This window comes from Ictalurus punctatus, chromosome 9 (genome assembly GCF_001660625.3).
Source record: "Ictalurus punctatus breed USDA103 chromosome 9, Coco_2.0, whole genome shotgun sequence".
NCBI lineage: Eukaryota > Metazoa > Chordata > Actinopteri > Siluriformes > Ictaluridae > Ictalurus > Ictalurus punctatus.
The window spans coordinates 17,320,755-17,347,924 of NC_030424.2; the positions used below are offsets into that span (position 1 = coordinate 17,320,755).

Consider the following 27,170-nt stretch of genomic DNA (forward strand, 5'->3'; position numbering starts at 1 on the left):
ATTTGTTGACAACTATTTTCATAATCAATTATTATTGATTTTATCGATTAGTTGTTGCAGCTCTACAATTCACATGCCAGAGGCAATGCAATGTAGAAACTCAGTTAAGAGAAGGAACCAAAAATATTACTATTGATAGTGATATTGCCTGTGTGCAGTGTAAGGATATTTGTTCATAGAGTTGAAGTGCTCATCTACATATTCCTAATTTTAAGATGAGCAAAGATGAATAAAGGGCAGAAGAGTTAAAGTGTATTAATAAATGCACGCATGCATGAATGAATAAAGGAAGGAACAGTCTGAAATTATACAGGACTTGGAAACCTATTTTGTGTGTACAGTACAGGCATTTTATAAAATATCTGTAGGAACTTTTAGTACATAATCCTATATTTACATTAATTATCATCAAGAGCAGTCTACTACATTTTGAGAATAAAATATCCAGATTAAATCCTTTCTAAACCATATTAGTGAAAACCTGCAGTCGTAACTATGCATTGTGTGTACACACCTTTGTACATATGGGGATCACCTGATGCCTGTTCTTCTGTGGGTTAGTCCACTGAAACCCTAGATCACATTAAAGAGTGCACAAACTGACAGGAGGGTCAAAGGTCAATCAACAAATAGTTAGATAAGTAACCTCAAGGCAACGAGTCTCTCTATTTCTTCCTCTCTCAGACTGTCTCACTCTGTTGCAGAGACTATAAGCAGCAAAAAAAACCCTTTTTTTCAGAGCACAGAACAAGAATTTGTAAGAAAGACTTGTTTCCTCTCACTGAAAGTATAAGCTCATTTCTGATTTATATATAAAAATGTATACTTCAAATATATTTTTCTCATATGAATTCATTGGGGTGCCAATAATTGTTGCACACCTGTATTTAACACACATATATATATATATATATATATATATATATATATATATATATATATATATATATATATACCTGTGTTTTGTTTGCAATTGTTTGATATCCATGAGAGCAGAGTATTTTTGTGACTTTTTTTTAAACAAAAGATCAAAGGGTTAAACAATACAGACAAATTTTCACAGCCTTCTGTGCTCATATTTACCAAGGGTGCCAATATTAGTGGAGAGCACTGCTTATATACATATACTGTATAATTGATATTAACACTCTGAATAAGATATTTCTTTCCTTCACTGTAATATACGCAAACAGCACTCAGTATTAACACATAGATAAATATTAAACATTTTCTAATTACATTGCCCAACTTCTCCTCACAACTGGAACTATCTTCATGCACAGGAAATAAATGTCAAAGAATAATTCACAAGCCTCTAGTGGTCAATACGTGTAACTTCACCTGGCATACATACAGTATATCTGAACCCAACTTCCACATTTAGAGAGGAGACACAAGGAGAATCACAGAGCCTGTCAATCAACAATCAAATAGGAAAATCACACATCAGTCACTGCATTAGTCACTGCAAGTGTTTCACTATTCTGTCCAAGACATCTCTGTGTCAATCAGTTCATGCTCATCTTACCACCTTAAGAAAGATATCAAAATTCCTATGATATATATATACATATATTGAACTATAACAACGTAGACAATTTAGTAAATGGTATTTTAAAAAGAAAAGAACATAAAACAATTTACAATTTAGCTTATCAGCTAAATACACAGCTTTGAACAGCTCCCAATTCAAACGTGCTTAATATGCATCCGTTACTACGGCCTACGCAAGCAAATCTAACACCTGCGTTGGAGTTTCATCAATCCTCTATTGTTTCATGTGGTTAAAAACGGTGGTCTTTAACCTGTGGTCTCCAGTGCAAAGGATTTAAATAGTTATAAACAGTTACACCAAAGGTGAAGCTGCATGCAAAAAGCTTCATCTCCAGAGTGGTGCTCTTAATGTGCTCTCATTTATTCCACCCTAACAGGCATTCACATGTGTGTCCAATGCCACCAGGCATTCAATCTCTTCTGTTCCGCACTTCCACCTTTCGAGTTCAGCTGGATTTCAGCATGTCCATTCACTGTTTCACCCAGGAGGTACATTTCACACCAAATAACCGGAAGAGCACATGTCAAATTCTCTGTCACTATGGAATGAATGTTAGCAACTTGATTAATGCTACAAGGAACTGAGACTATTGCTGTGAATTTAAGGGATATTTCTGAAGGTACTCTTGTAAAATGTGTATGCATGTCACATGCTTTTTCAAAGAAGCGATTCCCGAGCACTGCAGAAATGGAACTGCCTTAACAATCAAACGAGAGCCGACAAAAATAATCCCATAAATCATATATGAAAATTCTCCTCAGCAAACAACACAGATACTCAAAAGCTGCTTTGCAAGCCTTGTTAGTGCCAAGTGCCAAACAGCGTGAAAGAGAGGAAAGAACTAAATGTGAAACCATTAGGGTAAAGTGATTGATTTATAGCAGGTGCTCAGGCATGTGTAGGGCAACCCTTGCCTGCAGGGATCAAGGTGAAGGATGGGCCAAGCCTGCCGAACCAGGACTTCCAGTAAGCGCTTACCTTTCCCTTAAACTGGCCTGCCTTCCCATGAGAAAAGCTCAGGCTATGAAGAAAGAATTGTCAGACTCATCAAAGTGGCAATTTAGCTACTTCCCTCCAGCATGTATTCACAACAAGACTCATAGAAGTTCACATGAGGAACTTTATCATATTGCTCAAATACAAATTAGTGTTTAGTTGGACAACGGTGGGGATACAATGACTGTGCATTTATTCCGATCTGTTTTTTTACCTACAGGCTGAATAATCCAGAACAGTTCTGATAATCTTTTCTTGATATTCAATCCCACACCAACCAAGCCACCAGTACTTTCATACAGAAAATCTTAGCTTTATTCTCTTGTTCTCTTTCCCTTTATTTTTCATTTGCTTTCTCTTTCACTGACCCACATAATCATGCTTCTACAAGAATCAGCCTTTCATAATGAAAGATTTGCTTTCCAAATCCATCCACGCAACAAGGTTCAGAGGCAGCAGTTATGGCCAAGGTAAGGCAAGTAGGTTCATGTCATCAACTGTATCAGGTGACACGTTCAACCAGAAAATGACCAAGGGCTACAGATGCTTTTGACCTGAAAGAATTTAAAATGTCGTACAGATCACAACAGAGGGCTTGTAGACCCTTGGAGATCTAGTGACCAATTGTAATAGATGACAGCCACTTGAGTCCCACTAAGCAGACAATATAGATGAAAAATTATCCACCTCCAAGCAACAATTCATCTTATTAAATTTGATACCAGGGGTCCAACCACAATGGAAGGGGGTAAAGATTCTATCCATTTTAGTAGTGTTGATCTAACCCAGGTGTTCAGGCTCCTCAGTCTTGTTGAAAGATCTCATAATTGTAGTGCACAATGCAACTGGAATCCAAGACTGAATTTGTAGAGGTCTCAGATTCTGTCTTACTACTTAATCCGTATTTACAACACTGTCATTTCAGCATAACTTCAACCATTTGTGTCACCCCTTTAGATGTCATATCAACTTTGCTAAAACAGTTAAGAGTTATGTGTTCAAGATTTTGTGACAAGTTAAGTACCAAGTCATTTTTTGTCAATGAATCAATTATTTGCTCATTGTGCTGTGTTAAGCATCCAGACATTTCATCGAGTCTTAGGCCACTGTTACATCATCAAGTGTCCTAACATTGAAGCAAATGAACTACTGTGCTGCAAGCTGCAGCACTGTGTGAGAAGAAGTACCCGTTCGTTTGGCAAAGGAATCATTGACAATAAATAATAAAACAAAGGATGTGAAGAACCCTGGGCAAGCCCTGTGGAAAAATGCAGGCCCATGAAAAGCTGTGGGGCGTGAAGAAAGACTAATTGCCACCTGCTAACACGAATACTGCAGAAGACTATAAAGAAGCGGCTTGTCACCAGAGCATCAGTGCTGACCAAGCGTTTCTTGGACCGAGCGTTACTATCAACTGTCTGTACAGAACATCTCCGAAAATCAGCCTTGGGATCAGCTCATGAACCAGTGCTGTACATGCAACACTGGGTTTGTCTTTTAAACGTCAAATACAGCACAATTTCAAAGACTGTCTTCTATTGGATTGGTATGTCAGCAGTATGTGCTGTTTTCTGTGTTGCTAATCTGAAACTGCTCACACGACTGATGCTGCTAGTTTAAAAATAAAAGGAAGAAAGGTCCCTCAAATGGTTTTAGAGAATCCACTGTCCACTCTGCATGTGTATGGCTAATTAAATATGTAATCAATGTTTCATGTAAATTTCAGGCATTGTGCCACTGAGGTCAAAAGCACTCCACTGCAGTCATGCCAGATTATTAAAGCAAACTACGCTTCACCATACACACTTGGGTAATATTTGCAACAGATTTCAGGTCTGATACTAGGTTGCTAATATTATGTGAACTGAAACTAAAAATACCAACATATGAATGCCAGTACTTGATATTAAAAACTCCACATAAGGTCTCATACGCAATCAGACATAAAAACAATGCTGAATGAAAGTTCATCAGCAATTTCTTGTTACCTAATAAACAGTAAAATAATCCTTAGCAACTCATATCAGCCATGTGTCGGAGTTCAGGTCAGGTAAGCATACTGCATCCCGTTTGGACAATGTATCCTTTCTGCTCTTCAGCTGAGGAAACTGATCCCCCCACTCCCTAAAAAGCAGCCTCCCATGGCAGTTGTGCCCACGGCCTCATTAAGCCATCAGCCATCAGAGTCTGATAAAGTAATAATCCTCTGCTGTAACCTCCTTCCGTGTCCAAACCTGGTGCAGACCACACAGGAGCAATGATCTGCATGGCCAGACAGTCCAGAACGCTTTAAGTTCCCATGCTTAACGAGTTCCAGGAGCCCAGTAAAGCACAAGATAAGGAGAAAAGGAGGGGAGGGTTTGGGTGTAGATATAACTAAGCCCTGAATCCTGTTTATCCAAGTAAAAGGACTGAGTATTGGATGGTAATACCACACATGCACAAACACACATACACATACAAAGCCTCCTCTGTCCTATCTGTTAACCTGGATAAAGCGAAGGGTGGGGTGGGGGGTGGGGGGGGGAATGGAGGGATTCAAATAAAGCTGGAGGGAGTGAAATCCTACCTAAGCGTGAGATCTTCCTTTGAAACCACCACCACTAAATAGAGATGGAGGGGGGAACCTGAGGCTGGCCTCAGCAGAAAGTCAGACAACAATAAAGAGTTGCAAGCCTATATTTAACAGTGGTGGGAATTTGGTGTGGGATATACAGGAACACTTTGAATGCATGGTGAAGGTCAAATGGGTGTCTGTTTCCTCCACAGACTCCACAGTAAATACACTCAACTATTCCCTCACTACCCCCAATCCTGAGGTCTATGGACAAGGAGTGAGATAAGCATTGTTTTCCGAAAACAATGGGCCACTTCCAAACCGTGTTCTAAAGCAAAGACCCCTAACCATTGCTACTCTCAGCTTAAGTGTGTGAATGTGGGAGAGAAAAATCTTGCATGAATAAGACAGGAGAAAATCCAGCAAATCAGCAAAGGTCACATTTGCCTAGTATTAAGTATTTAATTGGTGTTTTGAAATATTTGTGCAGCTTATTTTAATAATGGATTATACTGTTAAGGACAATGTTGCTGTGACAGTGATTAAATATAATAGAGTAAAAATATAGGGACTTAGGTTTACTAGGTATAACATACTTCAGGTTAAATGATTTAGGTACACTAGCATACTGTGTTCACCAGTGAGTTTTTTCCTGTTTATACAGACTGCTACTAATTATGACCATGAGGGGGAATTCACATTTGGCCTTGGCAAGCGATGAAGGATTTCAATCATCACCACTAATTGAGTCTCGTATAATTCAAGTCCTCCCACTGCAGCCTGATGCTCAGTAGTCATACCTAGATCCAAAAAGCATGTGGAAATCCATAGAATAAGGGAATTAAGTTTGTTTTAGATGCAGACAGAATGACATAGTGAGTCTGGAGCATATTGTCATGCTGTTTTTAAGTTTAGATTTATTTTAAAACTCTAAACAAGAAAGTACCCTCATGTTGTAACACAAAATATATGAATATGCTCTAAACAGTTGTGTAATAAATTTGAACCCTTTCCATACTCAGCAAGCAATCTACAGTGTCTACTGTCACATAACAACAACTGATTAATCCAGAACAGTTCATGGGAAAATTACCTGTGCTGTTTGAAACAGATAACAGACCATTAAAAAGCAATGGCATGTCTCTCAAAATGGGGTCCTTAAAAAATTTCTGATGGTTCTGTAGTGGTAGAGATCATGGACAACTACTATCAGAGTTGTTACGGTTAAGCTAGTATTATCTTATTAGGCTAGTTATAATCCTAACTGACTGGTAACTTGAGCTAAAAGTGTTTAATCTCAGTTACTTAAAAACATAAATAATGTCTACTTGAGTATAACTAAAACATCCATCCATATTCTCTACTGCTTATCCTACACAGTTTTGCAGGGAGGCTGGAGCGTATCCCAGGAGACTTGGGGCACAAGGCAGGGGACAACCTGGATGAGGTGCCAACCCATTGCAGGGGAAATCAAATACCCATTCACACACACTGTGGACAATTTAGAGATGCCAGTCAGCCTACAGCGCATGTCTTTGGACCAGGGAAGGAAACGGGAGTACCTGGAGGAAACCCCTAAAGCACAGGGAGAACATGCAAACGCCACACACACAGGGAAAGGGCAGGAGTCGAACCCCCAACCCTGGAGGTGTGAAGCAAACATGCTAACCACTAAACCACTGCACCTCTTAATTGAAACAGAACTGGGAAAATAATTGCTAATATCACATACAAGGTTTTAGATCAACTTATTAACACAACTTTTTTGGATTTTGTGAGTAGAAAGGTCAGGAATAAAAAGCACAATCCCGACCCTGGGTTAGTGTCTGGTTTCCTCTCAGCCCCCAAAAAAACATGTCAGTAGGTAGATCAGCTACTCAAAATTGCCCCTAGGTTTGTGTGTGTGTGTGTGTGTGTGTGTGCAGGCGTGTGCACATGGTGCCCTTTGATGGACTGGCATCCCATTAAGGGTGTATTCCTGTCTCACACCCAGAGTTTCCAAGTCAGGCATTGGATCCACTGGGACCCTGAGCAGGATGAAGCATTTACTGAATGAATGACATTAAAAGAGATTCATCATGGTGCGGATATAAAGGGTGGTGACGGGCTACTACACCAGTTCTCCAGGCCATAAAAAGAGGTTGTATGTTACAGGTGTTAACGGATTGTTCAGAAGCAGAAGCATCTCTCACAACGTCTCTCGCACTGACCTGCAGTGATGTTGGCTCGGTCAGGGCAAGCGCTTGCCTCTTGAGCTCCGCCACAGTCACCTGACATTGTCTGCACAAGTCTGTCGCTTTAGTGACGTCGTCCCGGTCCGTCTCGATGATGCTGACTGAGCGCGCGCCCTCGGGCTGGGGTCTGCTCCCGCACCGCCTCTGTCGCGGACTGGGCTCTGAGGAAGAGCAGGAAGAAGTCTCTGTACTGGAACCGCCATCAACCTTGGAAAGAAAACATAGATACGATAAGTGCACGTTGCGCTTTTGAGAGCACCTTTATTATCAAAAAAAAAAAAAAAAAAAAAAAAAAGCACAGCTGTGCTTGTCTCTGTTCGGCAAAACTTTGTAGTGCGTTGTGACTTCAGTAAGTAAATTATTACAGGTCTACCCAGCACAAACAAGTACAACTCTCACTCAGAACTCATTAAAAAAAATACTCTACTCTTGTTGTAACTTACTGCGGCGCGCTTGTTGGTCTGTCCCTCAGCACTGTTCTCAGCTCGAGTCATCTTGATCAAAAACTTAGCAAAAAAGTTCAGCAAGCTGTTTTGCTTTTCAAAGTAATTCCACTTTATACGCGCTGGTTAGAAACGCGGCAGCTTAAAAGTGAAACATGGTGAAAGGAGCATGTTTAAATCGCCATGGAAAAGTTGTGCGCTTTTGCGTGCCATGTCGGAGCGGAGCTGCAGTTTGGCCCGCTGTCACTGAGCTCGCGCTGCACCGTAAGCTGCTGAGGGGGCGTGGCTGTACACGCGTGCGCGCGCTCTGGATACTTCCAAAACGGCTAAATAGTGCGCTGGTATAGGCGGAGTAGTAGCCCTACTTTTACATAGGCTGTACTAGGATACATCCGGTTTAGACACTGCGTCACGAAGTGATGACTCCTTCTCAGTAAGATCTGAAATGAACCTAAACAATATACCATAATAAAGATTTCCCAAATGACATATTTCAGTGTTTCTTTTAGCTTAATTGGATGTCGCGAGTTTCCTCCGACATTCATGTCTTCCTCCCTTTTACATTACTAGCCTACATTCAGTTGTAAGTAGACCCATGTTTTACAAGAATGATGTCATCTTGTTCGTGCTGTGTAAATGTCACCATGTTGCTGCTGCTCTGACTGAGGCGCGTAGGTAAGCAGCCGATTCCTTCTCTATTACTCTGGCGCCATCATCTGGTCATTTTTGCGATTACAACTTACCTCTAGGAGTGTAATAAAAAAAAAACTATGGCAATTTTAAATATTTCATTATTTATATCTAAATATTTGATGTCGATGATGTAGGCATCGTGGTCACATGATTTGAAGTCCCAGCCCAAATGGTTATCCTTCTCCCTCCACCTCAAATGTCCCACTTCTTTGTCTGTCTATTAGTCACAGAATGGGCACCATCAGTAGGTGGTAATGAACTGTTGAACAGAAGGCTGCCAGGCACAGAATCCAAAGGTGCAATCCATAAATTCAGGATAGCAATTGACTAATGATACACATATTCCTGATCATTATTTCATTCAAACTATTTGAACAATTATCATACTGCTAAATGACTATTGAGCATGGACACCAGGTATGATGTCCATCCTTTTATTTGTAAAATGTCCAGTTTAAAGATGTGATGATTTTATCCAGCACACAAATTGATGATGTAGCCTATATCAGCTTACATCAAATATATCTATTGCTAAAAACAATTAAGTACATGCAACTTTTAAGGGAACATTAATACAGGTTCAGGTAAATGATCATTTATACAAATACATGTCTACAGTTGTGTTGATATGAGATCTACATACTGTTTTGTATATCATGTACTCTGTGTTACACTATAGACGGATCTATATCTAGAGCATCCTTTCATCCAGATTATAGTTTAAATCCTCTCAGTCTACTATAGGCTCATTCTGACCATATGAAAGCGTTTGTTAAAGTCTGGTGTGTTGTCTTCTACTGACTGCTCTCCCACAGACTGCATCATTACCAGCGCCTAGTGCAGAACTTGTTGCCCGAAACCCTGAAAATATATTTTTTCTTACCATTCCTGCAAGATTTTTTTTTACCCATAACGGTTTGTACTGGAAGTAAGTGTCAAGAGTTAATTAAATATATATATATATAAGGGATGGGTGAGTGATGGAGAAAGAGGTGCTGACACTCGTGGCCACTCCCGCTTAAGCGCACACTGAAAAGGCTAAAACTAACTTGTAGAGTGGCTGCGATGCACTTACCTTTGCTTTCCTTCTCAAAAGATGACTCGTAAATCCAAATATTATATCTGAGTCCATGAAAAAGGTTCCCAAGTCAATGAGGGTCGGATTCGGTTTGTCTGATTCGGACGCGTCCTCAGACTTTTTTACATCCATCTTACGAGCCTGTAGTGGACAAGGATCCCTTAGGCTTATGGCAAATGTGGAAATGTAGTACGCTCTGTGCTCCACTGAGTCATTTTACTTTTCACCAATATTATGGTGGGTTGTTTTTAATCCCGAAAGAAATGACTTGTGCCTCACATCCATCTGCAACTCATGCAAAGCGTTGCGTTTATCCTCAAGGCTTTCTCAGTTATCTTTCTCGTTTGATATGAATCATCCCAATTTTGAGATATGTCCAAATAAGCAGCAAGCCCATTAGAAATCCTCCTGCAATCCATGCGCTATGAGCAAACATCCTTGTGAGGCACTTTCCTCATTCATGCATCCACTGTGCGTCCACGCTGCAGCTCTGCGAGTGGATTCAGGCGACAGTGATGAGGAGGACCACCTTCTGCAACTCCACCTCTCTTTCTCTTTCCTTCTCTCCCTCTCTATCTCTCTTTACCCCTGCGCCTTCCTTCCATTCTCTATGTCCCTCTCGCGTGCTCGCTCTGTCTGTATCTCCTCATATCAGCATCTCTCTCTCGCTCTCTCTCTCTCTCTCTCTCTCTCTCTCTCTCTCTCTCTGTGTGTGTGTGTGTGTGTGTGTGTGTGTGTGTGTGTGTGTGTGTGTGTGTTCCCCTCTTTCAATCTGTCTTTCCGTTTGTCTCTTTCCCGCCTTTGCTTTTTCAGGTTGACTTCTGCTGACTGAAGCATGAACCCAAAATTCAGAACTTTACAATTCCACTTGTCATCTTGAACATTATCTTGCCAGTTTTTCATTGAAAAGCTGATTTGCACTCATTGTGCTTTCCACTTAAGCACCTGGAGTCAAGTGAGCCAAGTGACCTTTTTAATTAGTTACACTCCCCTGCACTTGCAGAAAAAAGGCAGGCTTAATAAGCTATACCTTTTAGGGTACAAACGCTTGTCAGTGACGTGGTACCATCAAGTTTATGTCTTTTGTATTTATAATGAGAAAAAATTAATATATATACCTGAGATAATCAGACTTTAAGGACCACTGATGTTTCCTAAAAGGGTACAGATATAATGTGTCTATCTTGGGGAACAAAACCCTATTAGGGTTTTTTTTTTTTTTCTTCAATGTGTGGCTGCCACGTAATCATGCATAGTCTGCATAAATGTTTTAAACGTCTATTGATGCCATCGACATCTTGGAAAGGCTGCAGGGAATTTTGGGCAGATTGTGTCTCGAGCCTGACGCTTGTGCATAACGGATTGCATTCATCTCAAAGCTGAAATGAGTTTCTCTACCTTTACTGTGCGGCAGTTGTGGATTAATGTGGTTTAATATCAAGGATTATTCTGAGTCAGTTTCTCAGATCGCACTGACATTAAAGCTCTTCTTTGGTCTTGGCTCTCAGGTTATGCTGCAATCGAGCGACTTATTATGCCTGATTAAGTCGGTTATATGCCGCTGTTTGTACACTGAATGCATGACATTACGGCCGGCCTGTTAATAAAACTCTTATCTAGTGCACACAGAGGACTTCCTCGTAGATAAGCAGGTGGCCATTATTGCTGCAATAAACTCGTTTCTGGCTTGAAGAGTCGTTCCGTGAAGGGGAGACACTGCTGATTGTTGACAAGTTCGAGCGTGAATACCATTTCATCGCATCACTGAGATTCTGTAGCTTCTCGTCGGTACGTCGTAAATTTGTCAGCAAAGTAAAACACGCACACACGTCACGCACACAGAGAGAAACACATGCGCACACACGAACACAGTGCACGCACACACACACACACACACACACACACTGTATCACGCACACACACACACACACACACACACAATTCTTTTTGAGATGACAGTGTGGGCTGGAAAGGTGTGGTGGGGGTCACTCATACGTTAGTGTTTTAGGACCTGATGATTGCAATCCGTTGTAAAGGTGATTTAGCACGCGCAGCCGCGGGATGGGGCAGGGTCACCCCAGCACGCTGATGAAATTCCGCACAGAGAGTTCTCCAGGGACAACGGGCCGACATCTGGTGGCCTCGCCCGTGTAGGCAAAGCGCTCCGGGCTCCTCATTAAGACTGCTGACATGTCCTCCTCCTTTTCCTCCTCCTCCTCCTCCTCACTCATCATCAGAGCTCTTCGCCTCTGCTCCATAACAAGCAGCATTTAGCGAATATCGGTGCTATAGGCACACCGCTGAGATCAAGCGCCTTACTCAGATAAAGAAAGCAACTTGCAATCTTGGGTTTATGAATAATTTATTAAAGACACTCTAAAGCAAATGTGAGTGTAGTGATATTGTGACATTTAGTGAGATTGTGTTAAGGAGGTGGTTTAAAGTTTTTTTACATTTACAGATTTTTAAAAGAAAGCAGCTGAAGTTGCGCTCTGTAACATGGGTTCTTAGCGGGTTTATTAACATGGGATTATAGATTATGTATTATGAAACCATGAAAACCACTTTTGAATGCTGGTTCCTAAATTATTCTATAGCTATATATTTTCCACTGAGGTTTGAGGCCTGATTAACGGATGTAATGCGACACTTGCTATTTTCTCATTTTCGCTTGACACAAATCAATATTAGCCGATTTGAATTTCGGACCTTATTTACAATTCATGAGTCTCTTTAGTCTTCTCCATCTTGTTCCTGTCTCTTGTGCATAAGAACCAGATAATCCGCTGGATTTGTTTCCTAGTAGCTCGCAAACTGTATATTGTATAATGAAGAAGTTTGTGCACTACAAGGTGATGTTTGCATGGGCTTCTTCACTCACTGTTTGCTGTACTGATATATTTTTTTTACTTGTCATGAACTAATGAGGGTTGATGTAAGGATTTAACGTAATAATTGCACTTATTGATTTGCCTGAGTTTTCGTTCAGCACTTGCCCTCGCTTGTTGTGCATTTGTCACGCTTAGACGCTTGTAAGGTTGGGCCCTTAAATCATCTGGGCAAAGTGCAAGACGTCTTCAGGGTGGATAAATGGAGTAGAAATGTGTTCTGACTCCCGGAGACAATCTTCAGCACCACGGAGAGCGCCAACTCAGCTCAAAACTCACCCGGAAAGTGTCCGTCCACTTTATTCTGATTCTTTATGAAAAGAAGAAGAAGAAGAAGAAGAAGAAGAAGAAGAAGCAGTGATCAACACGTAGGGCAGAGGTTTTCAATCTTACCCGCAAAGTGTCGGTATGTCTGAAGGTTTTCATTACGGTTTTCATTTCAGGGGCCACACCTAACAGTTGTTTGAAGATCGAGATCAATAGATTAAACAAGTGTGCTCAGTTGTGTTCCTGCTTAGCTGGAATGAAAACCTGCTGACACACCGACACTTTGAGGACAAGATTGAAGTCCACTGCTGTAGACGGAGACCTAAAAGCCCTTCTGAAATGCATTAACACAAGGGAATTTATTATTTCATTACAATATATCATAACATAGAATAACATAACATAATATAATGTCCCCATTGATTAATTAAATAACAAAATACCTTTCATATATATATATATATATATATATATATATATATATATATATATATATATATATATATATATATATATATATAATATCTTAATTGCAACGGAGGTTTGTGTTGTTCTGGAACACAGAGGGGAGAACGAGAAAGAGAAAGAAAGAAAGTTGGTTAATATGGAGGGAAACAAACATGAGAGAACACTGTGCACATTCTGTTTTCTGCATGAAAGATTTTATTGCAATAATAATAATAATAATACATTTATCACATTGAAACATCTCATTAAAATCTCATTACCCCCATTAGTTTGGGGAAAGACTTTAAAACACTGTTAAACTACTATTTATGATGTTCCTCCATCACCGGTTGGGAGCTTAATGAAATGATCTATAGGTGTCTATAGACTACACAGGCTACAGCATTAACTTGCATATCTATAGCAACAGCTTCATGAAGTATAAACAGAGGGAGGAGCTCCTTCTTCCTGCTTTTTTTCTTCCAGTACCAAAGAAAACGTCTGCCTGGTCAAGTGGTCCTAAACATTTCACAATTTTTGTATAGAACTGTTGAACTGTTAAGAACCACTGCACCAGACAGACCACATCAGCTCCATCGCTTCCGGGTAGTGAAGGTGCGCGTGGTGGCCATCTTCAAGCTTGGGCTACGTCCAAAACCGCATACTAGTCTACTAATGAGTAGGTCGAATATACGACACAGAAGGTGGTGTATTATGTTTCGACAAACTATTAGGTAAGATAGTATGCGTTTTTTTTTTGTTTGTTTGTTTTTTTAGCACGGAGCAGTCGTCTTACCGTAGGCTGCTGGAGTCCGACTTCATCCCAGTGCGTTTCAGTTCCTTGGTGAGAGAAAAAGCATGTTTAAAAGAAAGAAAAGAGTCAACCTGACCGCGAAAGGAGAACTTTCCTCGCAGTGTCTTCACCTCCCGATGAGCAAAGTGTGTGACAGTGCAGTGTTTTTATACTGAGAGCTTAGGGCACTGTTCATACAAGCCCTATTCACTGACAGACTGGAATGAAGGCCGTGCAGGTCAGACCGGCTCTCCTGGCTTCCTGCGGTACCTACTCCCCAAACACTCAGCTCCACATTCAGCCTTGCCCAGGACTTCATTCTGTTCCGTAGTTCCAGAAATGCTTTATCAGTATAATCCAGTTTTTAAAAAAAAAAAAAAAAAAAAAAAAAAAAAAACAAAAACACCCGACATTATTTTGCAGAAACTCCCTGCTAACTAAACGCTACGGAAAGTTTTTGTGAACAGACATTTTGAAGGCGAAATGTTTCTAAAGCATGTGTGCCTGGTAAAATAAAGATGAATCCAAGATCATTTATATGCTTTTAGATCAAAATTAAGTGTTCATTAAACTGTAAAATAAAATAAAATAAAATAAAATTCTGGATTTCTGTAATAAACATGATTGGAAACTTTTGGATTAAATGAAAGCATCTTACATTTTTGTTTGTTTGTTTTACATCTTGTCAAATTTTCATAACTTCTTTGCACACAAACACACCTTCCATGTGTGTGATGGGGCTTTGCATAGCAACTACTCATCCAGGAAGTTACAGAAGACCTAAGGACAACATCAAAGGACCTACAGACCTCTTTTGCATCAACAAAGTCACTGTTCATGACTCCATTATCAAAAAGACATTGGGCAAAATGGCATCCATGGAAGAGTGGTGAGGTGAAAACCACTGCCAACCCAGAAGAACATTAAGGCTCATCTGAAGTTTAACAAAACACACCTTGATGATCTTCAAACCTTTTGGGAGAATGATCTGTGGACTGATTAGTCGAAAGTGGAACTGTTTGGAAGAAAGGGGTCCTGTTACATCTGGCGTAAACCAAACACAGAATTCCACAAAAAGAACATCATACCTACGGTCAAGCATGGTGGTGGAAGTGTGATGGCATGGGGATGCTTTGCTGCTTCAGGCCCTGGACAACTTGCAATAATTGGGGGAAACATGAATTCTGTTCTCTACCAGAAAATCCTAAAGGAGAATGTCCGGTCTTCAGTCCGTAAGTTGAAACTCAAGTGCAACTCGATTATGCAGCAAGACAATGATCCAAAGTATAGGAGTAAATCCTAGTCCTAGAAGTAAATGAAGGACTGATCTCCAGTTATCGGAAGCGTTTGGTTGCAGTTATTGTTGCTAAAGGTGGCACAACCAATTTTAAATTTAAGGGGGCAATTAGTTTTTCACATGGGTGATAGGTGTTGGATAATTTAAAAATTTTGCTTCAATAAAAAAATGTTTTTGTCTTTATGTGCTTTGTGTTTACTCCGGTTGCCTTTGTTTTATGTTGTATTTCATTTGAAGATCTAAAACTAATTAGTATGAGAGATACACAAAAACAGAAGAAATCAGGAAATACTTTTTCACAGCACTGTAGATGGATTCTTTCTCTTTAGTCTATTACCTCGGTTACATTCATGACATTGACATCTGCCATAAATCGATCTACAAACTGACATGTTTGATCATTTTGTCCTACACATCACAAAACAAGATTCATGATTACTTGTAGACAGATCTTTCTTTTAGGGAGTATGGTATATGAATCGATTTCAGGCTGTACATTACAGAATGCTGTGGAGATAATTGTCCATAGACATTTTATTTCTATGATTTCAGAGGTCTGGTATCTGTAAATGCTAAGGAGGAATGCTAAGGAGGGCCAACCTATTTGTTAAAAGAATAACTGACATTGCAATACAATGTCATCACCATGACTCACATTCATATACAGCATTGGCTGTTTATGTGGACACAGTTCTGGACTTTTATAAGTTACATAATATACGTATACAAGTTCTAAGTTATATATTTCATATTATATTATTGTTTTCTCATTTTTAATTCAACATTTGCAGTGTGAAACTCCTTGAGGAGGTAAATGGCATTACATAACAGCTAAATCAACAAGCTTGTACTTCAAGATGTTCCACATATTAAGAGATGACAACTTTTTAATGTAATCTATTGTAAACAGGTACATTGAGAAAGAGAAGCGAGAAAAAGAGGAGAGAGAGAGGGAGAGAGAGAGATTGTTCAGAAATTAGTAACAATAAGCGCAATGCAAACAATTAGGATCAAAATATTTTATTTTATTTGTTTGCGCTTATCTAACATAGATTTGCTAACATTTTCCAGCTTATACACAACTTACATTCATACAGTAATAATAATAATCATAATAATAATAATAATAATAATAATAATAATACACTGACTACTTTACTATGAGGACAAAACATGAACTTGCATCTTCTCAGCTCTCGGATATTACCCGACTCAAACTACATTTGTGTGTCTTTAAAACACATCAAACTGCATGTTGATGTGAATTGAACAGTGACTAAATATTGCCACACACTTTTGTCGCAGTTGACATTAGCAGATGGTAAATTAGCAAAAAAGCTAAACCAATGTTGGCTAATGCAAATCATAACACTTTCTTTCCACTTCCTGATATCCTAATGAGATGATAAGCAAGCCTGATTACACAAAATATGGTTTAACAGCATATTTGAACTGAAACCATTCCCAAACATGGGCTTCGCTAACTCACAAGCACTTTCTAAAATGTACAATACCTATTGTATAACGCCCTGTCAAAAATCTTAGACAATAACATTTTATTACTTTCTAATACTGATGTGATGTAAGCTCTTCCAGCATTATTATATATTGCTCAGTAATATAAAATGTCATTCACGTATAATACCTGAACCTACAGTACATTACACTCACATTGTGTCTGCTTAGTCCTGTATAAGTATGGCCCAGATTCTAAATATATGGTTTATTATCTAATAAAAAGGGTTCCAATTGTAATGATGTAAGATCAAATTAGGTATATAAAAAGAAGGGTTTTAAAGGAGGGACAGATAAAACCAGTTTTATGTTACGTTCATATTAAAGTTCTTACTCAGAATGTGCACATACTTAATATCCTGTGCATTTCCAGCACAATTACAACTGTTTACTTATCCTCTGTGTGCTCCAGGTGCAATTATACTGTAATTAATCATGAGCAAAATTCACTATCTTGGGTCACCCATAGTGGATGTTCCCCTATCCTAGTCCTCTCAAGGGTTCTGCCGCAAGCCCTCTTCGTAATGTGTCTGCCTTTGGTTTACTCATTTATAAAGTCAAGCTGCTTTGTGAAAATATCTGCTGTAACGGCACTATACATATAACCTGAATGAAAAACAACAAAGGGATGGATGCTGGTGGGATTGTCTTCTTAGAACTTCTGTGGACAAGCTGAAAACTCAATGAATTCACCATTCTGGAAAACAATAAAAGAAAGGAATAAATCATGAAGGTTTTGGATTCTAAATATATACAAGAAATATATTTTCCATTCAGAATTAACAGTAATAAATGGCTGTTTTGCATTTTGGAAAGCACATGGAAGTCCAGACCATATGTTCATTTGAACAGATTTAAACAGTGAGGCATGCACATGTCATTTACTCATGTATTTGCAGGAAAAGAAATTACATCCTCATACCCTTTTGATTGGCAACGTCAGAATATAATGAACAAATTAACAACAATTGGCAAGGTCACAATTAAAAGAACGCAAGTGCAGCGATGCACAGGGTGGAATGTGTGTCCAAGTCATTTGGCAGAAACTTTTGCTAAACTAAGGTTAGAATAGCTGAAGCTTTTATTTATAGAACAATTTATTTAAAAAACAATTATTAAATAGTGGAAAACAAAAAGTTCATGCTAGCTGTTCATATTACAGCCTCAGTCATTTCAGTATGACAAAATGACAAACCAGCCAATAAAAGTAGGTGTTGGTGTAGGTGTTGTTTCCCTCCAAAACTTTGCATGTCGAACTATAAATGCAAACAAAAACCAGACTCTAATAATAAAGCTGATGCAGTCTATCAAATGACACATAAAATTGACATTTTGTAGTAATTTTCACGAATTTAAAATTAACAAAAAAAAGATCAGTCACATGGAAAAATTAAGTACACCCCTATATTTATTACACTTTCAAATCCATAAAATTAGAATCAGGTGTTTAAGATTGGGTGATGGAGATTAGAACCTGCTTTTGTTCAAGTATATAAACATTATTAATAGGCACCGTTTCAAAGACGATCAAATGTTTGCTTGTTCAAATGTGTCAAAAAAGCCATGGGGTGCACTTGTTTTTTCATTTGATTGTATATTAGATATGTGATGAAAACAAAAACAAATTTTAATTGTGGCAAAACCAATAATAATAAATTGAAATTTACCTCTTCGATTTCATCAAAAACCTGCAATAAAGAATAGTTATCGAAATTTGGAAAAGACAATGAATGCAAAAAACAGCACATGCCACAAGACAATGAAGTGATCATGCACATTTTTCCTCAGAGGACACAACAGACAAAAGTATGACATTTCAGCTCGGTTCATGGCAAACATGTAACTTTCTGAACAGTGAAAGACTTAATTTTGATTAATGCCACAAATGTCTTGTGGCATTATATACTTCATGCAATCAGATGAATGCAGATGTTAATGTATGCAGTTCATTCATTCAGAGACCAGAAATATTTAAAGGAATTCAGGAATGAAATGGAATAGAAAAAGAAATGTTCACCTCAAAACCCTCATCTGTCTGTCACAGAAGCAGCAAGAAGGAATAAACAATCAAACTGCTTGTCATTACTGAACTGTGTTTTAATCTGTCTAAAACTGTCTGTGTAATTCAGATCAAGCTGTGGTGATTTCAGGGAGAGAGAGAGAGAGAGTGTGTGTGTTTGTGAAAGAGCTACCTGAGCTCGGTACTGAGCAGCCCACTGAAGAAACTGCACAACTTCCTCATTGCCAAACTGCATGGCCTGAGAATACAAGCAGACAGGAAACAGAAGTACTGGCTCATTGTTTTATATCTTACAATGTTTCATACAGTACCTATACACTGACTCAAAAATGAAGTTACTTTTTGAATGTATGTGGCATGAGAAGTTTTTCATGGGAATCTATTTTATAGTATAGATTCAAATGAGAAAAATATATTTGAAGTAAATTCCCATTGATATTTACATTTTTTTTAGTACACCTGGGTGACTAAGAACAGGAAAATGTTCAACCCTAACTGTTTCACTGGGGTATAAATATGAGGTAACACATAGGTCAAATTCCCTTAGTCTTTCACAACAATGGGTAAGACAAAGGAATATAGCTGTGATGTGTGGCAAAAGGTTGTTGAGCTTCACAAAATGGGAAGTAAATAAGAAAATAGCACAAGCATTGAAAATGCTCATTTCCACCATCAGGGCAATAATTAAGAAGTTCCAGTCAACTGGAAATGTTATGAATCAACCTGGAATTGGACGCGTGTCTATATTGTTTCAATGCACTGTGAAGAGGATGATTCATGTGGTGAAAAAATCTCCAAGGATCACAGCTGGAGAATTGCAGAAATTAGTTGCATCTTGGGGTCAGAAAGTCTCCAAAACAACAATCCGAAGTCACCTACATCACCTCAAGTTGTTTGGAAGGATTTCAAGAAAAAAGCCTCTTCACTCATCCAAAAACACACTCAAGCGTCTTCAGTTTGACAGACACTACTGGAACTTCAAGTGGGATCGGGTTCTATGGTCAGATGAAACCAAAATAGGGCTTTTTGACAAAAACCAGAGGTGGTTTTGGTGTACACAGAGAAGTAGCCATATGGAAAAGTACCTCATGCCCATGGTTAAATATGGTGGTGGCTCTTTAATGTTTTGGGACTGTTTTTCCTGCCAGAGGACCTGGACATTTTGTTAGGATACATGGCATCATGGAATCTATCAAATATCAACAGATATTAAAAGAAAACCTGACTGCCTCTGCCAGAAAGCTTAAAATGGGCCGTGGTTGGATCTTTCAGCAGGACAATTATCCAAAACATACATCAAAATCAACACAAAAATGTATTACTGATCACAAAATCCTGCCATGGCCATCCCAGTCCCCTGACTTGAAACCCATAGAAAACCTGTGGGGTGAACTGAAGAGGAGAGTCCACCAGCATGGACCTCAAAATTTGAAGGATCTGGAGAGATTCTGTATGGAGGAATGTCTCAGATACTTTGCCATGTATTCTCTAACCTCATCAGGCATTATAGCAGAAGACTCAGAGCTGTTATCTTGGCACAGGGAGGTAGCACAAAGTATTGACTAAAACTGTGCCAATTAATTCTTGCACACATATATAACAAATATATTATTTCTTATATAAACCTGTGTTGTGTTTGCAATTGTTCGATATGTATGAGAGCAGAGTACATTTGTGACTTTTCTGAACAAAATGTTAAACAAAAGACAACTTTTTTTTTTACAGCCTTTTTTGCTCATATTTTCCAAGGGTGCCAATATTAGTGGAGGGCATTGTGAGTCATCAGAACGGATGCTAGTTATACTTACCACCTCAATGGCTAATTGCCCATTATAACTTGGCATAGTCAGATCAGCTCCAGCTAAGTGCCAAATCTGCAATCCTTCCAAATCTGCGTTTGCTGCCAGACTATGATACAAACAGATGTGCGGGCACACACACACACACACACGTTACATTATGTATTTGTCTTGATAAAATACAGATTACTGAAAAGTAAACAATACAGTCCTGTTAACTTGATGTACATCTTCATGATCTGTCAAAGAAATGTTTGATAAAGCAGTCAAGAGAGAATAATAATTAGCATGAGTGTGTTAATCTGAATTTCTTGCCATTATATGGAAATGTTATACGGAGGAATTGTGGAATAAATAAAAGTGTGTAACTCTTTGCTTTAAACCTCAAATGCCAGGCATACACTGTATCTGTTGTATGCATGTAATGTGGTTAGGGAACATTCTAAAACCTCAAGGAAGCCTTGAATGACTGGTCAAACCTGCGTGAATGCTACTGTGGGGTATAGTGTCTGTGTCACCTGCAAAACTCGGTTCCAGTGCCTTCCATTTCATCACGAGAAAAATGGGCTCCCGTTTTTTTCAGTAACTTCACCACATCTTTGTGTCTATGAGAGAAGATGAGAGAAAAAAAATTATAGAGACAGATGCACGGCTGTCCAAACTAGAACGGCCGAGGTCTTGTTTTGTCTGTGATACAGCGTCTTCTTGATACTCTCTGAAGTGTTTTGACATCAAGCATACAATTCCACATTGAAAACCGCTTCCGTATAAAGTTCTAAGCAAACGCTGCATGGATACAAAAGCATGAAATGGCACCAAGTGGACGTGGTGGTATTAAAGAAACTTCCACTTCAAAGGAAAGATCTTTTCCTTTAATGCATCTGACACTGAAAACTTAATCTTAGGAAAGTGTAATGTTTGATTAACCCTTGCTCTTAGCAACTATTGCATTTAGTTTAGTGGCTGACACTACAGCACAAAGACGACTGCAAGGATGCAGACAAGCTTGGACAAGTCGAGACATCACACCACAAAGCAACGTAGAACTGAAAGGAACAAGGGACCAAAACCATAAAAAAACATCTCATTATACAGAATGAAACCTGTGTTTCTCAAGACAGGCCTAAATAAATCTTTAGCATGGAAATATTCATGTTTCTCACATAATGATAGGTGTGGTCCACCACTAACCTATTTCAGGGCTACAGTTTGGCCCTACCCTGTTGTATAGGTTTCCTTCTAATTCAGTCAGTCACAAAACTAGTGGCTGTTGCATATCCAGTTTGTCCTACCTCTACTAGTCATAGTACCTGTCAGTCATGAAGAGAGAAGCAGGTAGGGCTGGTTTATAGAACACACCTTTCAGCATTCTCATTTTCCTTATAGCAACATGACACCTTGTGTTACTGTTGTAGTGAATACAAATGAGAAGCAAAGCGTCTTCAAATGAATCGCTTTAAATACTTCGAAAGACTGACATTGCCCCTGACTGCTGATCTTTCCGTTTACAGCAGCTCAGACTCCAATTGATGCAAATTGAAATCTTTCTGGATGGTTCTAAAAGAAAAATTGGTGGCCTTGCCCAGGAAGAAGACACAACAAGCAACAGCAGTTTCTCTCCTCTGCTTAATCTAACAAAGGATGGCGATACTGCTTCGCTGAGCTCTGAACCACTCCCTCAGGAACGGAAATGTGTCCAGGGTCTCAGAACACCAAAGAAATATAATAGCGGGAGTAAAAATAAGCACCAGTGACTGACTGCCTCATGCTCACTCTAATTAAATGATAATTGTTGTCAAGGCCTTTAAGGAGTCTGTCTAATTCCTGTACATACCCACACACACATATACACGCACACCCTCTCACTCCCGCTGTGTACAACTGTAATTTAGTTGTACCCCCTCCCTTCTCCCTCCTTTAATGAGGTTGACATCTCATCCGGGTTTGTTTGTATGTAACGTCTCCGCAGAGAGTGATGTAGAGAGACTACTGATAGCCTGTGAAACATTGGAGAAAATGAAGAGGAAAGAAACTCTGTCCTAGTTTCTTGAGCCGAGCCATCATTTGGTGTGCTCAACAGACCATATAGTGATCATTAGGATTGCGTGCAATTAGGCCAGCTGTATGTCTAACGTTTATGTTTGAGGGAGTTTGTATGAGCAGCACACGGCGAGGTTGTGGATCATGAAAAACAGACGGATGAACAGAACTGCGGCACCGTAGAAGCAAGAGAGCCCCCAGCCTAATAGATTCACAAACTCTCCATCTGAATGCACATCAGTGCCAAAAAGCAAGTCAGACACCAAACACAATCCTTTCTCCAACTATATGAGGATTTCATTAATTCATTCATCATCACTTGGCTCGTGCTGGATCCCAAGCCTATCCCAGGAACACTGGCCTTGAGTCAGGAACACTGGCCTTGAGTCAGGAACACACCTTAGCTGGGACACAAGTCTACTGTAATTATGTTGATGTGCTTGATTTTTTTTTTAAACAAGGTTACAAAGATGCAGAGATGTCAAATGGACAGTAACCTTTGCATTATGCTTTGAACACAGAACCTGTAATTTAACTGGAAAAACACTCGTTTACTGAACCAAAACAAGCTGAAACTATGAGGGTTCTCTTATGACACTGTTCATAAGGTAATAAGGAAATATGGCATAGAACAGACCTGCAAAACAAGACACCCACGCACTCTCACCCACCCATTAAGCATATGCTTTCTTTCAGGAACCTGTGTGACAATGCATACCTTCAATTGCTTACAGACATTCAGATAGAAATCATGGTGAAACCTTCAATCGCGAAAACACATACACAAAACATTTACATGTCTATGCATACACACACTTTACATAACATAAACATGCAGCTCAATAAATGATTGTCACCCTTGGTAGAAACTGGTCAAAATATTATGGAAAAAAAAAGGATTTGCAATTACCTAGCTTATCAAAGAAATCCACCCTTTAATTTAACTAAAGCATAGCACACCAGCACTAAGTCCTATAATGCTTGATGAGGAAGGAACCTGTGAGACTCCTCAATACAGAAAATCTCCAGATCATCCAGAGTTTGAGGTTCTTCCTTCTGAACGCTCCTCTTCAGCTCACCCTACAGGTTTTCAATTGGGTTTAGATCAGGGGACTAGGATGGCCATGTAAAAGCTCAACTCTCTGGTCACTGAAACTATTTTGTGTGGATTTGGATGTATGCCTTGCATCACTGTCCTGCTGGAAGATCCAACCATGATCCAGTTTAAATGTCCTGGCAGAATCAGCCAGATTATCACTGAAAATCTGTACAACATTACAGATACTCCACCATACTTAACAGTGAGAATTTGTGTGTTCTTTAATCTTCCCCATGTTGATGAATGACTAAAAGAATATTGCCTCTGTCATATCTCATATTTATACCCTAGTGAAATACAAAGTCATGGACAACCACAAAAGAGTTCCTGCTTACAAGTGAATTTAGAGTACAATAAATACTATACTAAAATAATACTAAAATAAATAAAAAGGGAAGATGCTTTGGTTATATTCTGCTCATAAAATGTTTTTTAAAATTTTAACCAAATTGGATTTTTAACTCATTTATCTTATATCTTCAGTGTGAGATTAAGCTAGTTAACCACAGACATTTTTCATTGCTTTTTTTTTTAAACTTATCTTTACCAAGGCTGCCAAGAATTATGCAACTGAATGTAAAGCATATTCACAATCTTACCTGAAACGAACAGCGTTTAGAAGAGGTGTGTTCCCATAGCGATCTTTAGCGTAAACGGTGGCTCCCTGGCTCAGTAAATACTGCACTAATTTGAAGTGACCCTCACAGGCAGCGATATGGAGGGGAGTCCGGCCATCATAGTCTTCCATGCTCAAGTTACCTCCCTGTAGGAAAAGCACTCAATCAGTTCAGAAAATCACAAGCACAAACCTTTTTTGAGGCATTATTATGTGAAAGTTAAACAAATAAATCAGTGCCATTTGTGTTAGTATAGTATATTTTTAAAGCAAATGGTATATATTAAAAAAGAAAATCACTCAATGACTCAGTATGTTAAGATTAAGCAATCAAGAGTAAGATCCAATCACGTGTGACCAATATATAAGGTATTAAAGAGAAATCAGTATGTTAATCAAAAAAACAAAGATCATTTTAGGTGAAGCTGGTGAGATAATTTTGGTGAGATCAGTGAACACGTACACTGCAGTAGAAAACGTGTTTTCTTTTATTCTTGCACTGTTATTTCTCAGAAAAAAAGTTATACTCTGTTTTAATCTCTGTATTTTTACCAAATTAATTTTAATGACTTCTTCAGATATCTGGTGAAACCCATGACGTATGTCAGTAAAATAAAAACTTTTTTAAAATGAGCTGATTGAACCTGCACTGCAGTTATAGATAAGATGTGGAGAAAGAAAGAAACATAATTGTGGCGAATTATCAGAAATGTAATTTTAAATGAGATCGCCAAATGAGATCGTTTTAGCGTAGTACAAACACCTGAGCATTGATTGTAACGGTCAGATGATATTCAGACATCTCAGCTTTTGTGATTCTTCAATAAAAGTCTCATTTTTGGCATCTAAAACCCCTGGACTCTGAGAGGGTTTTATTTAAGTTAAGGTGATTTTTCACGACATTAGTTATGATAGTTTACATACAGTTGAGTTATTACAAGCAACAACAATGGTGTCTTAAAAAATAATAATAATAATAAAAAAAATAATACCCTTTTAAAGTGTGTCTGACAGTGATATAAATATGGATCCTTATTCTGGATTTTAGTTTTTATTCTTATTTTAATTTTATTTCCACTTCTTCCTGCTTTGTAGTCATTTTTTTAGATTATGTTCTGTGTTAAGGTTTTGTGATGCCTGTTTTTTTTTGTTTTGTTGTTTTTTTTAAAATATTGTACTGACTCTTGACTGCAGACATCAAACTGCTTAAGAAATATAACCATCATGACTTAATTAAGACCAAACCCACAATAGCACAGGAAAATTTGAAAGTGCATCTTTTCAAAATGATCCATGTCAGTGTGCACTAGGTACTAGGCACCAAGTCTAAAAAACCTTTTATACTTTCCATTTATTAGACACCTTAATGAGATACATTCAAAATCAATTAACTAGAGCACATCATCAGGCATATAAACTTTTGAGCCTCTTTGCTAATACACATAACTTCTGACATAGACACATTTTCTGCAGTATTTAGTACATGTAGTTATGTGTTTTCATAAGAAACACCATTAATAAACATAAAATAAACATTGACTCTGTTCTATTTTATTTCTAAAACTGGATGGCAAAGAATGGCCAAGAATAATTTACTGTCAGAAATGTCTGTTGATCACACAAATCCTGATGGTTCGGTCATTCTGTGGGAGCATTTTAAAAGCTGTCATGATTCCACTTGTCTCCCTTAAAGCAAAGTAGCACTGCAAATCATTACATAGTTATTCTGACTGATCACCATTATCCTATGATGAGGCATTTCTATCCTCACGGTGATGATGCCTTCCCCATCCACAGGGCACAAGGGTTCATTGAATAGTTCAAACAGTGTGAAAATTATGTAACATATACTATGGCCTTCACAGTCACCAGATCTAAACATGATTGAACTCCTATGGGAGAGCTGACAAACGTGTTAGACAGTGCTCTCCACCACAATCATCAAAACACCAACTGAGGGAATATATCTTGGAAGAACGATGTTCATCATTCCAGTACAGTTCTGCAGACTTCTGGTTTAATTTATAGCCTGCAAGGTGTAATTAAGCTGTTCAGGTGGCTTGGGGTGGCCCAACACCTTACTAATAAATCTGGGGGTTTTTTCACTTTGTCGATCATCTTTACATGCAGTAGAAAACAGTTGTTGTTGTTGTTGTTGTTGTTTTACAAAGCATTCAGACATTTCAGTTCAGCCCTGAGGCAAAATTCCAAGTGCCACCTTAGCCTTGATCTCTTATTCTGAAAAACACAGCGCTAAATTCGACTGGATAAGTGCGGCTGTTTGGAGAGCAAGGTTATCAGTGCCAGGTCTTTTCAAACATGGGTTAAATGCCATCAGATGCCATCTCATTAGTGCATTAGAGGCCTTATCTCACAATGACCTCTACCTAGACAAGATAAAAATATGTTTAGTTTCCTGTCTTCTGTTTCTCTTCTCAAGGGTAGCATGATAGCAGTATTTTCTCTGAGAGATAAGATGGCTCTTCTTCTTCTGGTACGTCGCTTCTTGCCATAAACCTACTCATATATACATACTTTATGTTCAACTACATAGATGGCTATTATCTATGATGCATGCATAAAATGGAAGTATTTTGGGTACAACCACATTGGTTGTGCATTTGTGTCTCTGTTTCATCCATTTCTAAAATGACAGTTTGACTCTAAACCAGCTCTATGAAAGGTCAGTATTTTCTGTGTTTAGGTCTTATGATGCCTGTTTTTTTATATTGTATTGACTCTTGATGGCGTACATCAAACTGCTTAAGAGATTGAGCTTTTTTAACCATGACTTAATTAAGACCAATTCCACAATAGCACAGGGAAACTTGAA

The 27,170-nt window shown here is 38.7% G+C and overlaps 2 protein-coding genes across 13 annotated transcripts in view; both read right to left on the minus strand.

Annotated features, from left to right (window-relative positions):
• kif26ab (kinesin family member 26Ab) overlaps positions 1 to 8,067 on the minus strand; it is an 80,683-nt gene extending 72,616 nt beyond the window's left edge. The window contains exons 1-2 of the mRNA XM_017476874.3: positions 7,786 to 8,067; positions 7,319 to 7,549 (exon numbers count right to left, since the gene is read on the minus strand). Coding sequence (XP_017332363.1) covers positions 7,319 to 7,549; positions 7,786 to 7,836 — 282 coding nt within the window. The 5' untranslated portion in view covers positions 7,837 to 8,067. The remainder of the gene's footprint in view (positions 1 to 7,318; positions 7,550 to 7,785) is intronic.
• An 8,185-nt stretch (positions 8,068 to 16,252) lies between these two features.
• aspg (asparaginase homolog (S. cerevisiae)) overlaps positions 16,253 to 27,170 on the minus strand; it is a 29,734-nt gene continuing 18,816 nt past the window's right edge. For 2 of the 12 annotated variants that reach the window (XM_047157676.2, XM_047157678.2), the window contains 8 exons: positions 24,321 to 24,484; positions 21,101 to 21,187; positions 20,592 to 20,691; positions 18,956 to 19,021; positions 18,781 to 18,798; positions 18,431 to 18,451; positions 17,959 to 18,019; positions 17,321 to 17,460 (listed from right to left, as the gene is read on the minus strand). In XM_047157676.2, coding sequence (XP_047013632.1) covers positions 17,453 to 17,460; positions 17,959 to 18,019; positions 18,431 to 18,451; positions 18,781 to 18,798; positions 18,956 to 19,021; positions 20,592 to 20,691; positions 21,101 to 21,187; positions 24,321 to 24,484 — 525 coding nt within the window. In that variant the 3' untranslated portion in view covers positions 17,321 to 17,452. Of the gene's footprint in view, positions 17,461 to 17,958; positions 18,020 to 18,430; positions 18,452 to 18,780; positions 18,799 to 18,955; positions 19,022 to 20,591; positions 20,692 to 21,100; positions 21,188 to 24,320; positions 24,485 to 27,170 lie in introns of all 12 variants that reach the window. The other 10 variants (XM_017476673.3, XM_017476675.3, XM_047157677.2 and 7 more) reach the window with 9 other exon arrangements.